At 41.4% G+C, this 13,568-nt stretch overlaps 1 protein-coding gene across 1 annotated transcript in view; it reads right to left on the reverse strand.

Annotated features, from left to right (window-relative positions):
- CACNA1C (calcium voltage-gated channel subunit alpha1 C) overlaps positions 1 to 13,568 on the reverse strand; it is a 674,475-nt gene that overhangs the window by 332,069 nt on the left and 328,838 nt on the right. The window contains 1 exon segment of the mRNA XM_084811876.1: positions 1,885 to 2,024. Coding sequence (XP_084668002.1) covers positions 1,885 to 2,024 — 140 coding nt within the window.

Below are 13,568 nucleotides of genomic sequence, written 5' to 3' on the forward strand. Positions count from 1 at the left end.
CAGAACAGGCAATGAGCCTATCTCCCCGACTCAGGAACCACTCACCCACAGGGCTTCCATCTTGCCAGGATTCAGCTTCAGTTTATTGGCCCTCATCCAGCCCATTACTGAATCTAAGCACTGATCCAGAACTTGCACAGCCTCACCTGATTCAGATGTCACGGGAGACAGACCTGCATGTCATCAGCAAGCATACTGAGGGCACTTGGCTCCAAATCCCCTAATGGCCACTCCCAGCAGCTTCATATAGATATTGAAAAACACTGAGGACAAGTTGGTACCCTGCGGAACCCCATAGTTCAGTTGCCAAGGGGCCAAGGAATCATCACTCAATGTTACTCTGTGAAATTGGCCCCGCAAGTAAGACCAGAACCACTGTAACACAGTGTCTCCAATGCCCATCCCACAGAATTGATCCAGGAGGATACCACTGTCGATGGTATCAAAAGCCAATCATAGACCGAGCAGAATTAACAGGGTTGCACTCCCGCTGTCCCTCTGTTGATAAAGGCCACCCATCAGGGTGACCAAGGCTGATTTGATCTTGTAACCACATCAAAACCCAGACTAAAATGAGTCTAGATAATCAGTATCTAGTACCAAGAGTGCCTGCAGTTGCTCTGCCACAACCCTCTCAAGGACCTTCCCTAAGAAAGGGTTATTTGCAACTGGGCGGTAGTTGTCTAATACCATTGGGTCCAGAGTCGGCTTCTTCAGGTGTGGTTGCACTACTGCCTCCTTAAGGACAGTAGGAACCACCCCTTCCTGCAGGGAAGCATTTACCACTCCCTGGACCTACCCAATCATATTCCTTGGTTACCTTTTATTAGCCAGGAGGGGCAAGTATTGAGAGGGCACACTGCTGCAAGGACCTTGTCCATGTCATCAAGCCACAGAAATTGAAAAAGATCCCACAAAATTGGGCACATGGTTGCTTCATTCATCTTGACTGGGATTGTGCTAACAACAGCATCAAGTTGGCTGCAAAGACAAGCGATTTTGTCCTCAAAGTGTGATGTAAAAGGGTCATAGCAGGTCCTCAAGGGGACCAGGGCCTCATTTGCTGGGGAGAGTGTTAACAGCTCCCAGACCACCCAAAAGAGCTCCGCTGGACAGCTACTCAAGGAGTCAGCAAAATAAGCCTTCTTTGCTATCTGCACTGCCATTTAATAGGCACAATTATGTGCTCTAGAGCATACTCAGCAATCTTCAAATCTTATGCCATTTGAGCTCTGGCCAACATCCAGCCTGTTTCACTGACTGCAGCTCCCCAGTATACCAAGGATAAGAGAGGGGTCTACAGTGCTGGAGAGGGCACTCAGGTGCAGTCAAGTCAATGGCCCTCCCCATCTCATTGTTCCACAGTGAGTCTCAGCTGGATCACCAGCTCTCTCTACTGGAAAATCCCCAAGAGCATTCAGAAATCCACTGGATTCCATATGTCTCCTGGGACAGACCATCTGAATGGGTCCCCCACCCCTACAGCAGGGAACTAGCGACATGAGTTCAAATCTCACTGGGAACTGGTCTGACCATGACAATGGGGTTACTTGGAAACCCACCCACCCCTCATTTTCAGACTACTCATCTCATAGCTTGGAGTTTCGAAAGTGCAAAATTAGGTAAGTTAGCATTAAAATGCGAACCAAACAAATGTCTCCTCCATCCCTACTTCAAAAGCCACCTGGACCTCTGAGTGTATTAAATTGAAAAAGTTTCATATGCTACATTTCTGTAAGTCAGACATCTCTTAAAAGCACAGGACCCCTACCAGAAAAAAGTAAGACATCCATGAACTCAGCATAATGACAGAATTTCCCCAGAAATGGGTGTTTTGTGCTTAAAGAGAAACAACACACACATGAAAGAGACATGGATACTCACCCTACTACCACAATTATAAAATCTAGTAAATTCCAGCCATTGCGGAGGTAAGCGTTAGGGTGAAAGAGAAGTCCATATGCTATTACTTTTAAAAATGCTTCCACTGTAAAAATTATGAGAAAGAGATATTCCACTTGTTCCTGCAGAGAAAACAAAAGAAAACATGAAATAGTGCAGTTAACGCCATGTAATGGGGAAATGGCAGCAAAACACCATCTCTTCTCATAGGAAGGGAGAAGATTCCAAGATTAGGGTGACTACCATCTTTACAAGATATCCATATGAGGTGGTGTGGCTTCCTGCTGTTCCTCCCAACCCCAAACCAAGTAGTTCCTACACTGTGCTGCTTTCTTCCAAGTATACTATGGTAAAACTTCAATTCTGGGCCTAGTTACAGGGTTACAATGAAGAAGCAGCACCATAGTCAATATGGTACCAGACTTTGCAAACCAATGGACCAGTCTGGGATTTTTTCTTAGTGGGGTGCTTTTGAAATTCCACCCTCCTGTCCTAGGAAAAGAGTGGTCATTTTGAGGATTCTGATTTCTCCCTTTTTACAGATGCACACAAATTATACGCATCAGAATCACCAGAAGAAAAAATCATTATGTCTGGTCACTAAGCTCTTATAACTTTAAATGCAAAAACAGAAAGAACTATTTATAAATTGTACTGAACATCGAACATACTGCATACAATAGTATTTTCATTTTATTTAATTTTTTGGCATCAAACAAATTAAACATAAACCATCTATACACATCATCATCATAGCCCACAAAATAATCTTCTTAGAATCTACTTCACATTTTTTTAACCAGTCAACTAACAACAAATTGAAAAATTATGTTCTGGAATTATTTGCTTTCTATTTCTGTTATTTCATTCATAAAGAGCAGGTTGAATAGGGTTGAATAAGTTGAATAAGTTCCTGAACTGTGAAGCAGGAAGCCCCCCCCCCAGTTTAAATTTAATTTCAGCTATGAATTTGCTAGTGGCCTTAGGAAAGCCACCCTCTCCCGGTTTAGTGCCATCCCCACCCCACAAATATGGTGACAGTAATACAGACCTAACCTATAAGATTGTTGCAAGGTTTATATATTATTTATTAATTATATCCCACCTTTCTTTGAAAAATGAAATCCAAAGCAGCTAAAAAACATTAAATTAAAAGAAATATCCATCATTTTAAAAAAAAGCTTTAAAAACCAATAAAAAACTACAATACTACAAGAAACCATACTAGAGACATGCAGCAGTAAGGCCCGCTAATAATCAAATCAAATCAAAGAGAGCTTCGGCTATTGGGCGGTATAGAAATTAAATAAATTAAATAAATAAATTGCCCATTCCCCAAGGGCCTTCCTAAATGTCATGTTTTCACTAACCGGTAAAGGCTGAACAATGGAAAAGCCAAGAAAGCCTACCTAGAGATGGCATTCAACAACACCGGTGCTATAGTCAAAAAGGTCCCATATCTCTCATACCTACCCACCCAACTTGAGACTGTGGGGGAACATGAAGCATGTCCTCGGATGGCGATCTGAGCATGCAGAAGTGTGAAAAAAAGGATGGTTACTGTATTGTAAATGTGAAATTTGGGGTTAGTACTGTTGTATAATTGTTATATTGTTGAATGTATTATAAAGGCATATATTCTTGTATAATTGCTGTACTGTTTATTATAAGGATATGTTATTGGTTATGAGGTAACTTAGGACTCCTCCTAAGGATTGACAGAAGACATGGCCCTGCACTAAATAAGGGGAAATCCTTTTAGAATGTTGGAGAGAAATCACGTTCTGACAGAGAGGACTGTTAGATGTGACAGTTAGGAGTCAGTTGAGGAGGGTTATGAGGAGAGCAAAGGAAACAGAGGTAGATGATGAGGGTTTTAGATGGAGAATGGGTATTCATGTTTCAAAGAAAGGTTGTCATAACCAAAAAAAGTTATATTTAGGACTACAGTAACAGTGTAACAACCCTTACTATAGTAGAACAGTCTGGTACAAAGAAAAGTACATATATTTTTAACTAGCTGCTTGAATCTCAAACCTCGTGTAGCTAAGATAGATTTTACATTCTGAATTGTATTCTGAATTGTGTTTTGTTTCTCTTATCAAAAATACATTGTTTATTTTTAAAGAAACTAGCCTTCGATATTCTTCGAAACTAGTACTTCGATATTCTCTCACGCCTAACAACTACCTATGAAAAAGATAACAGAAAGTGAGGAGTTCATTCCCATCAGTCTTTAAAAATAAAAGAGGGAACAAGTGAAATCTACATTTCATATCATACCCTGTCACAGACTAACCCTGATCAGTCTACTTCCTCATTTTGTTTCATGAAAATACCATATTAAAAATGCTAACCTTCTTGAAATGTCCTTCACTTATGTTTAGACTTTTGTCCCCTCTCTACTCTCTGCATTTTCAAGCTGAATTTGTACATATGTATCCATTCATCCTCCATCTTTACCTGACTTCCCCCCTTTCAGTTTTTATTTATTATGTATGTACATATCTACACATTCACCACAGACATCTTGCCAAGTTCATTTAATTTATTTTGTGTGAAGAAGGAGGCTTTCTTTGTCCTGGATTCAGGGGAATGTTCTATGGTGCACAAGTTCATGCAGGGTGCAAGAATGTTGGCCAGATCTGGGGGTAGTGGTGCAACTAGGAACGTTAGACCCTGGACTTATTGGTCTTTTGGGGCCCCCATTTAGATGGCCATATGTATTACTTCAGTTGTGAAGCACACAGTTAATATTTCTCTTCTCCTCCCCCTTTCCATGTTTTATAACTGCTTCTACATTCCTGACATATTAAAGCAAGCAAACAAATAAATAAACAAACAAACCTGTTTGGTAGCCCTGATTAGAAAAAAGAAAGAAATACTCTGAAATACTCTTGTTTCCCACCTCCCAGCTGAGCAGAGCACAGCACAGTAGAGCAGAGGAAGCTGCTCCAGCTGGTCTAGGGACTATAGAAGCAAGCAAGCTCCCAGAGAGAGAGCGATCAGAGAGAGTGAACAGGGAGAGCAAACAAGGGTTGGCCAGGGGAATTGCAGTGGAAGAGGAGACAAAGGTGAAGAGGTAAGTGGGCTGGAGTTCCTATACTTCCTGGAAGATGGGCTGTTGGCAAGGGACGGGTTGCATCTCACAGAGGATGGGAAGAATGTGTTTGGCCACAGCGTGAAGAACTTCATCAGCAGGGCTTTAAACTGAATCCTACAGGGGAGGAAGACATAAAGTTGGGGGTAACAATGGACGTAGGCTCATGCACTGCAACGGAGACAACAGCTCTAATAGCGCCGAATAATAGTCTTCAGGCACATGTAGGAAGAAAGCCAGACTATGAAGCACATGGTCTTCGATGTCTGTATACTAATGCCCAGAGTATGGGAAACAAACAGAATGAACTTGAACTCTTAATACAAGAGGGAAATTATGACTTGATAGGTATAACTGAGACTTGGTGGGGTGACTCTTATGACTGGAATATAGCAATTGTATTTATTTTTATTTATTTATTACATTTATTAATCGCCCATCTGGCTGGTCACCCAGCCACTCTGGGTGATGTACAGCATATAATAAAACAGTTTAAAACAATAAAATTATACAATAAAAACGTTTTCTAAAATACCCTAACCCACCCCAAATGCCTGCCTGAACAACCACATTTTTAATGCACAGCGGAAGCTCATTAAAGAGGGGGCATGGCGGAGTTCCCTAGGGAGGGAGTTCCACAGAGTGGGGGCCACCACAGAAAAGGCTATATAACTTGTTCAAAAAGAACAGGAGGAACAGAAAGGGAGGTGGGATTGCACTATATGTGAAAAATACATATCTCTGCACAGAAATACAGGAGGATGAGCTTGGTAGCCCCATCGAGAGCATCTGGATCAAAATAAATGGAGCAAAGAATAAAAGGAACCTGATGGTTGGAGACTACTACCGGCCACCCAATCAAGGGGAAGACGACGTCGAAACTTTTGAAAAGCAAATAGCCAATGTTTCAAGGAAGCATGATGTAGTAGTAATGGGAGATTTCAATTTCCCCGATATTTGTTGGGAGACAAATTCTGCAAAACATGGTCCCTCCAGGAAATTCCTGATTTGTGTGGCGGATAACTTCCTCCTACAGAAAGTAGAGGAAGGAACTAGAGGATCAGCTATCCTTGACTTGATCCTAACCAACAGAGATGACTTAGTGGATAAAGGAGCAGTTACAGGTAGGGATGGACGAAAGTCCCTTACCTGATCCCGAAGCTTGCTTCGCGGTGGGGGGGAGCTGCCCCGTCCCTCCCCCCCCAAATTCTGGCCAGGGGGAGGTGCCCTGTCCCTCCCCCCCGAAATTCTGGCAGGGGGGGAGGCGCCCCATCCCTCCGGCTGCAAAACCTCCTCTCCTGCCGGGACGCAAATGGCGGCGGCCATAGCTGCCGCCGTTTGCGTCCCTGCAGTCAGCCGTGATAGGCTACGTAAATGTTTACGTAGCCTATCACGGCTGACTTAAAAAAAAAAAAAAGTGTGTACGCAAATGGCGGCGCCCATGGGCGCCACCATTTGTGTTCCTTATTTTGGCACGTGTAGTCTACATAAACATTTACGTAGACTACGGCGAAAATAAGGGGAACGCTATTTGCGTTCCCCTTATTTTCGCCGTAGTCTACGTAAGCATACGCGCAGTTTGTTTGTTTGTTTTCATTCAGCCGTGATAGGCTACGTAAACATTTACGTAGGCTATCATGGCTGACTGCAGGGACACAAACGGCGGCGGCTATGGCCACCGCCATTTGCGTTCCCGGCCAGCCGGGATGGGGCGCCTCCCCCCCCGGCCAGAATTTCAGGGGGGAGGGATGGGATGCCTCTCCCCCGGCCAGAATTTCAGGGGGAGGGACGGAGCGCCTCCCCCCCACCGCAAAGAAAATTTCGTCAAAGGTAAGTGACTTTCGTACATCCCTAGAGAGGGAAGGAAAGAAATAATGCAGTTTCTTCTGCTGTTTGCCTGGTGGACAGGTTTTCCCCAAGCATACACAGTATTAGCTGGCAACATGTGCCATGGGAAGAGTACAACCAAAATGATGAAAATCCAGTTTTAATCGGAATCACCTCAGAAAGTGTTTCCATGTAGATGGCCTGCAGATGGCTGCCTTCTGACTACAAAATATATTTTAAAAATAAGAAAGAATGCTGCTGTGACTAGTATCAGCTCTGGTGGGCCCCATCATGCCTTTGCTGGCCCAGGTGTTGATGCCAGGCTGCTTGCTAAGTCCCCATCACCAGCTGCTGTCTGGGTGATCATTTACGGGGGACTGTGCTGTAGGGTCCTGGACTCTGGCCCTGCACCCCTGCCTGGGGGCCTCACTGTCACTATGTGTGAATGGAGTGTGCCCTCTAAGACACCCAATACTTCCTGATGTCCACAAGCAACATTTTCTTGTGACCATATATTGCAAGGTAAGATCAGTAATGATAGTCATGAAAGACAGTAGCTGTCTTTCAGAGAAGCTTGTTCACTTTTTCTAATCTTTAAAATGAGGAACCCCTCAAAAGATTAGGATGAATCCCAGGGTTACCCAGAATAAAATTTGAAAACCACTGCAATAGGAGTGGGAGACAGAAGAACTGAAGCGTGCGTGGGGGCGGGGGCAGCAGATGAGAATAACCCAAGTGATAGATTAATAATGGATTTAGTTTTTAAAAATCACATCTATCGATTTAGCCTCTATATTTAGAAATGCACAATTAAAGAGTAAAACTTTGGCTCAGTCAAATGCTGTGCATGCCCAGTGGAGAAGATGCCATATTACGCATCTGTGTTCCAGACTATAATTCTACACTTATTCCTGCCCGAGTGCCTTTCTGTGGGCATACAACACAGCTTTCCTTAGCTGAAATACTATGAGGACAAGAAGCCACTACCCACAGATATCAAAGACAGACTGGGAGAAACACTTTAGTGTTTTATTTAATGCCAATAATCTGCAACTACATCTGCCTTTGAGCTCCATTCTTGGCACCAAAGATCCATGGCCTCCAGTATCCCATAAAGAAATAGTTATTAATTAACAAAATGCCAGCTAAAAAAGCCCCAGGAGAAGATTATGTTCCAGCAGAGATAATTAAATACAATATCAAGTGGTGGCTGCCCATCCTGGCCAAACTGTTTGACCATATAAACCTACTTGGGGAATTCCCAAAGGGTTGGAATATTTCTATTGTAATTCCGATCTTCAAAAAAGGTGACCATAATCTCCCTTCAAATTACAGGCCACTTAGTCTTATTGATATTGCAGCCAAACTATATGCCAGACACCTGCTGAACAAACTGGAGGATTGGGCCTCCACAAATTACATCCGTATAGAAGAACAAGCTGGTTTTCGAGCTGGTTACTCAACAATGGACCATTGTTTCATACTAGACCACCTGGTTAACAAGTATAAAAAAAATAAAATAAAACTGTACATAGCATTCATTGACTTCAAAGCAGCCTTTGATTCAATTAATAGTTATTAATTCAATTAATAGTTATCAATTAATGTTATGGGCAAAATTGGCAGACTTAAATTTAGATCGATATCTCTTGATTCTACTACAACTGTTGCATGAAAATTCAAACATCCAGGTGAGATTTTCTACTGCTGGACACATGACAGATAATATTGTAACATCCCAAGAAGTTAAACAGGGGTGTGTCCTGGCCCCTCTTCTCTTTAATCTATTTGTAAATTATATAATTTTCGATTTGACTGGTGACTTTTATTTCCCAGTAAAATTAGAAGAAAGGAAATTGTCCTTTCTTCTCTACGCTGATGATCTGATTTTTATCTCATATACCCAGAGAGGTTTACAGAGATTACTATCAGCATTGGCTGAATATTCCCCCCAAAATCTACTATCAATTATGGGAAAACCAAAGTCATGGTCTTTGGACATAGATCCCCATTACACAAATGGAGAATAAATACCCATCCTATTAAGAAAGTATCCTCGTTATCATTATTTGGGTGTTCTTTTTTCAGCTTCAGGAGGCTGGGACGCCCATTTCAAATCCCTGAAACTAAAGACAAACCAACAATTAAATGGTCTATTGAAGTTCTCGCATACAAGGGGAACTTACCAAATCCACCCAATGCTAATTTTGTTGAAATCAAAACTTATCCCTCAGTTTGTATATGGAGGAGAGTTATGGGCTTTGAAGTCTTCCTATAATATGGAAATGTTTCAAAACAAATTGCTGAGAACAATTCTAGGTTTGACAAGGGATATTCCTGCTTCATTTTTACAATCAGAAACTGGTGTAATACCAGTTAAATCTATCATGATCATCAGGGCCTTTAACTATTGGCTCAAGACTTTTTCTCTCTCCTTCAACTAGATTATCTAAATTGTGTCTTTTAGAACAAATTAGTGTCAATCCATCAAACACATTATTTTGGTTTCAGAAACTAATTCCTTATATTCGTTATTATGGTTTTTCCTTTAAATATTTTACCACTTTGAATGTTGCCCACAGCAAAGAGGTCTTTAAGGAGAGGGTTTATAGCATCTCTATCCAAATGGATCTCTGTTCAGTAATAAGATAGCACCTTGGTTTGCAAAGATGAAGTTTAAATTTGAATGTGGACACTATTTGACTTTAATTACAAACCCTTGTCTTAGATCCGCTCTTACACGATTGAAGATGGAGCAAGTGAAAACAGCAGTTCTAGAAGGGCGTTTTAACAAGGCCCCTTATGCCTCGAGGCTCTGCCCCTGCCGCAGTGGCAAAGTGGAAAATCTGCCTCATTACTTATTCTATTGCCCTATTCCCAAATCTGTTCCAAATATTTGCATCGTTTTCTTGAAAAAAAGTCCAGCTGGTCTGATTCAGATAGAATACACTATTTGTTTACTTGTAAAAGTAAGACAGTCCTATTGGCTTTGGCCAACTTTGCTCTTACAGCCCAAATGTATAGAGTTAATTTTATGACTTTGCAGAAAATTAAAAATCAACCTGATTTGCTTGATTTTATTTATGTATGTTTTATCTTTGCTATTACTCTGCTTGTTGTAACCGTTGGTTGAAACAATAAAAGTTTTGATTGACAAGAAGCCATTACCTCATCTTACGCTATACTTTTAAGATTAACATACTTTCTTAGCAGCACAATACAGGTTAACAAAATTTCCATCATGTTCCAGAAAAAAGCCATGGACTATCCAGATTGTTCATCCAATTATAATAATATACTTAACTGTCCCTAACTAAGAAATACTGGCCTTCTATACTGTCCACATGTACTTAAATCTGTGCAGTTCTACAATGATTAATTATATAGCATTTGACGTATTTCCAGGGATTATAGCAAGATCAAGAACCTTACCACCAATAATCTGAACCTTAATGATTCCTGAGAGCTGATTATCTAACTGAACATGCACACAATTTACTTCTGAAAAATCCTACTGAAATGAACTTGTGCAACTGTAATATATTCCTATTAGAAGCCTACAACAAAGAGTTTGATGGTTAAATTAATATGTGATGTTCAGCCTTCTAAATTTTTGCACTTCTTGTCTATATGCACCTCTTCTTGCTCGAACTCCAGCTTTGCTAGGCTTCTTTGACTTCTACTTCCATTTCCAAAGCCTTTGGTGCCTGTCCTTTTAGGGCTATGGCACCAAGACCCAAATCCAGGCTATGTTCTTTAAGAAAGGAAGTCCTGAAGTTGTAAGGACCTAGCTAACAGTGTCCTTGTGCCCCCCCTCATTTTGTGTTAGTTGTTTGTTCCTCTTGCTTGTTTATCTGCAGTCACTCTATTCCATTATCATATCAACCGCACAACTAATTGTTAGATATTTTATTACTGTAGTGATTTAGGATGGACAAACTCTTCCAGTTACCCCAGCTTAACAAAGTGCATGTGAGTGCAGCAAAAGAAAATACTGCAATATCAATCTGTATTGCAATAATTTCCAGAAAATCCAGCTACCCTACAATATCAAATCTCAATATAATCCATTTTTCCTCTTAAAACTGGCAAGGGTTTAAGGATCTTGCCCTACTCCCACCCTTAGTAGTGTAACTCTGTAATTCTCTCCCCTATGAAGTAAATCTTCTTTTCGAAGGGATAATTTATCAAAATATACAATCATTTAATTCCATGTTTGCTAATCCCTTTACCCATGCAGTTTCCAAGTGGTAGTCTAAACCACACAGACTAAATCAGCAGGTACATAAAATCAAAAGTCAGCATGAAAATTGATCCCCCCACCGCCGCCGCCACATTTAGATACTGAATTAAGCCATATACATAGGAAGAGACATATATATCCTTTTGCCATCCACTCATATTACATTCAGTATTAAAGGTCTTTGACCTCCTGACCTAACACTAGAAATTTCTAGCTTTTCAGGATTTGGGAGGCTTCAACACATAAGGTCTAATGACTGTTATAATCATCAATGTTAATATATGTTGGAAGTTGTAAAGAGCAGACAAGATCTTACTAGCCTGATTCGCATGCTAATTCACAGACTTGATTGTTCCCACTTGGCTTCTCCTGCCAGCGGGAGCAGCTAAACATGTCCCTGGGTTGTTTACTATGATGTCTGAACCCGGAATTCAGGTTTGTCTCTCCCCCAACAAGTTAGAGTTAGAACCCAGGATTTATTCTTGGGTTCCAACTCTGGTTTGTCAGGGAGAGTTCTGGGTTTGAAGGTCACACTAAGAGTCATTGTTGTGTATTCATTCCCGCTGGCAGGAGGAGCCAAGTGATAAAGTGGCATGAACTAGCATGCTGGCTCGTTCACAGTAACCTCAACAATAAAATGTAACCCAATGTTTATTTAAAAAAAACCTCCTTGGTTACTGTTACATGTGAACCTTAAAGGCTAACAAATACATTATGGCAAAAAAAAAAAACTTTGTGGATTAATCTACTTCATCAGATACTGAAGAGAGATTATTAGCTGTTCTTGCAAAATCTATTAACCTATCCTATTTGAGAAACTAGGTAATTTCCTGAAAACCACTGAATTTAGAAGTTCTTACTAGTAGGATCAGTTGGAAGCACGGTGTAAAATATGCTAATCTCCACTTTTGGTTTTACTTTACGGTAGTTTGGTTAACATGGGATGCATATGTCTCTTGCTCAAGGGTATGTTAATCAGTAAAGTGCATTTGTGAATCATTGGTCTCATGAGTTTATTGTTGTATGTTTCCTGCAAGCTCACCTATGTAATTTTAATATGTAACCTGAAAGCTGATTCATGTATTCCAAACAGGATACAAGCTCCAGTTCTTCCAAAATGCTCTGAGGGAATATTACAAATAATTGATTTAACCCAGTGGCAACTTGTATTACTGAATATCAGTTGCTGGGGATGCTAGCAGGAATCTGCTACTGCACTCATATTCTGCTTCCGGGGTTCCCATAGGCATCTTGTCAGCCACTGTAGGAACAAAATGCTATACTAGATAGGCCTTTGGTATGATCCAACACAGCTCTTATGTTCTTATTAGCAGGTTCCTGAACTTCATGGCAGGCACTGTACTACTCAAAGAGAAGAAACCTATACATGTCAGAAACTGATACAGTAGCCTAGGCAAAAATTTAAGTGTGAAAGGCTCTGGGTATCTAGATTATAGGTTATCAACAAAACCATGACATGGATATCCTTACTGTGTGACTATGTTAACCCAATGCTGCAGTTAGCATTAATAACATTGACCTTTAGCACTATAGAGTCAGAGGTACATACTTATAGGATCAAGTCTATAAAGCAGATGTTGAGACAGATTTCTTGATATTGAGTTATTTCCAAAATACATTTCGTTGCTAAGGAGACATTTTGACAAGTATACAACAGCATGAGGCAGAATTAAAAAAAACAACAACAACCAACAACAACTCTACAGAGGATTCTGCATGTTTTCAACTTTTAATTACGTAAGATTGTCACTGTAGTAAAATGGAGGACTTTCCTTTTGTCACTAAGAAGAGCTTGGAGCACTTGGGGGTAGGGCCATAATCTAACAAGAAGAGTCAGGAAAGGGGAATCTGGCACAAAATAGTTATATCCAGGTCCAGAGTCAGGGGTCTGCAGGGCAGGGCAGCTGCCAAGGGCCCAAGGGCTCAGAAGGGCCCACCCTTGACCACGGCAATCCCTGGCAGGCCGAATCAACAGTCACTCACCCCATCACCCCCATGAAAGGTTTCCCTGGGAGTGAGCAGCAGCACTCTTGAATGGGAGCCAATACAGCACTTGACTCCGCTCCATGCCTGCCCCTCGTCCATCTATTCCTCCTCCTCCTCTTCACCTGCCTTCCCCAATGCTGCCGCTGCCACCGCCATGTTGTCAGCCTACCCCCCTCTGCTACCACTGCCACCCTTTTATCTGCCTCCCCCTACTCACTGCTCACCTCACCATCTCCAACATTTTGTGTGCCTCAGGGCCTGACGTGGCGGCTCCACTTCAGCTGTGGCCTTTCCCTTCCCACTCCCACAAAAGTTTCCTGACAGGGCAGCAGCACTTTTGTAAGGGAATGGAGCGGTACTAGCAATCAGACTGACCAACTCTGCAAGCATGTACTGAATATTGAACCTCTGGGCTATTTAGTATTTGGAAACTGAAGTGTTGAGTGATAATAAAAATGTACACATTTATGACATCCGCGTTAGGAAATA

This window comes from Heloderma suspectum, chromosome 7 (assembly GCF_057233095.1).
Source record: "Heloderma suspectum isolate Gila_16-S chromosome 7, 16-S_ref, whole genome shotgun sequence".
NCBI classification, from domain to species: Eukaryota; Metazoa; Chordata; class Lepidosauria; order Squamata; family Helodermatidae; genus Heloderma; species Heloderma suspectum.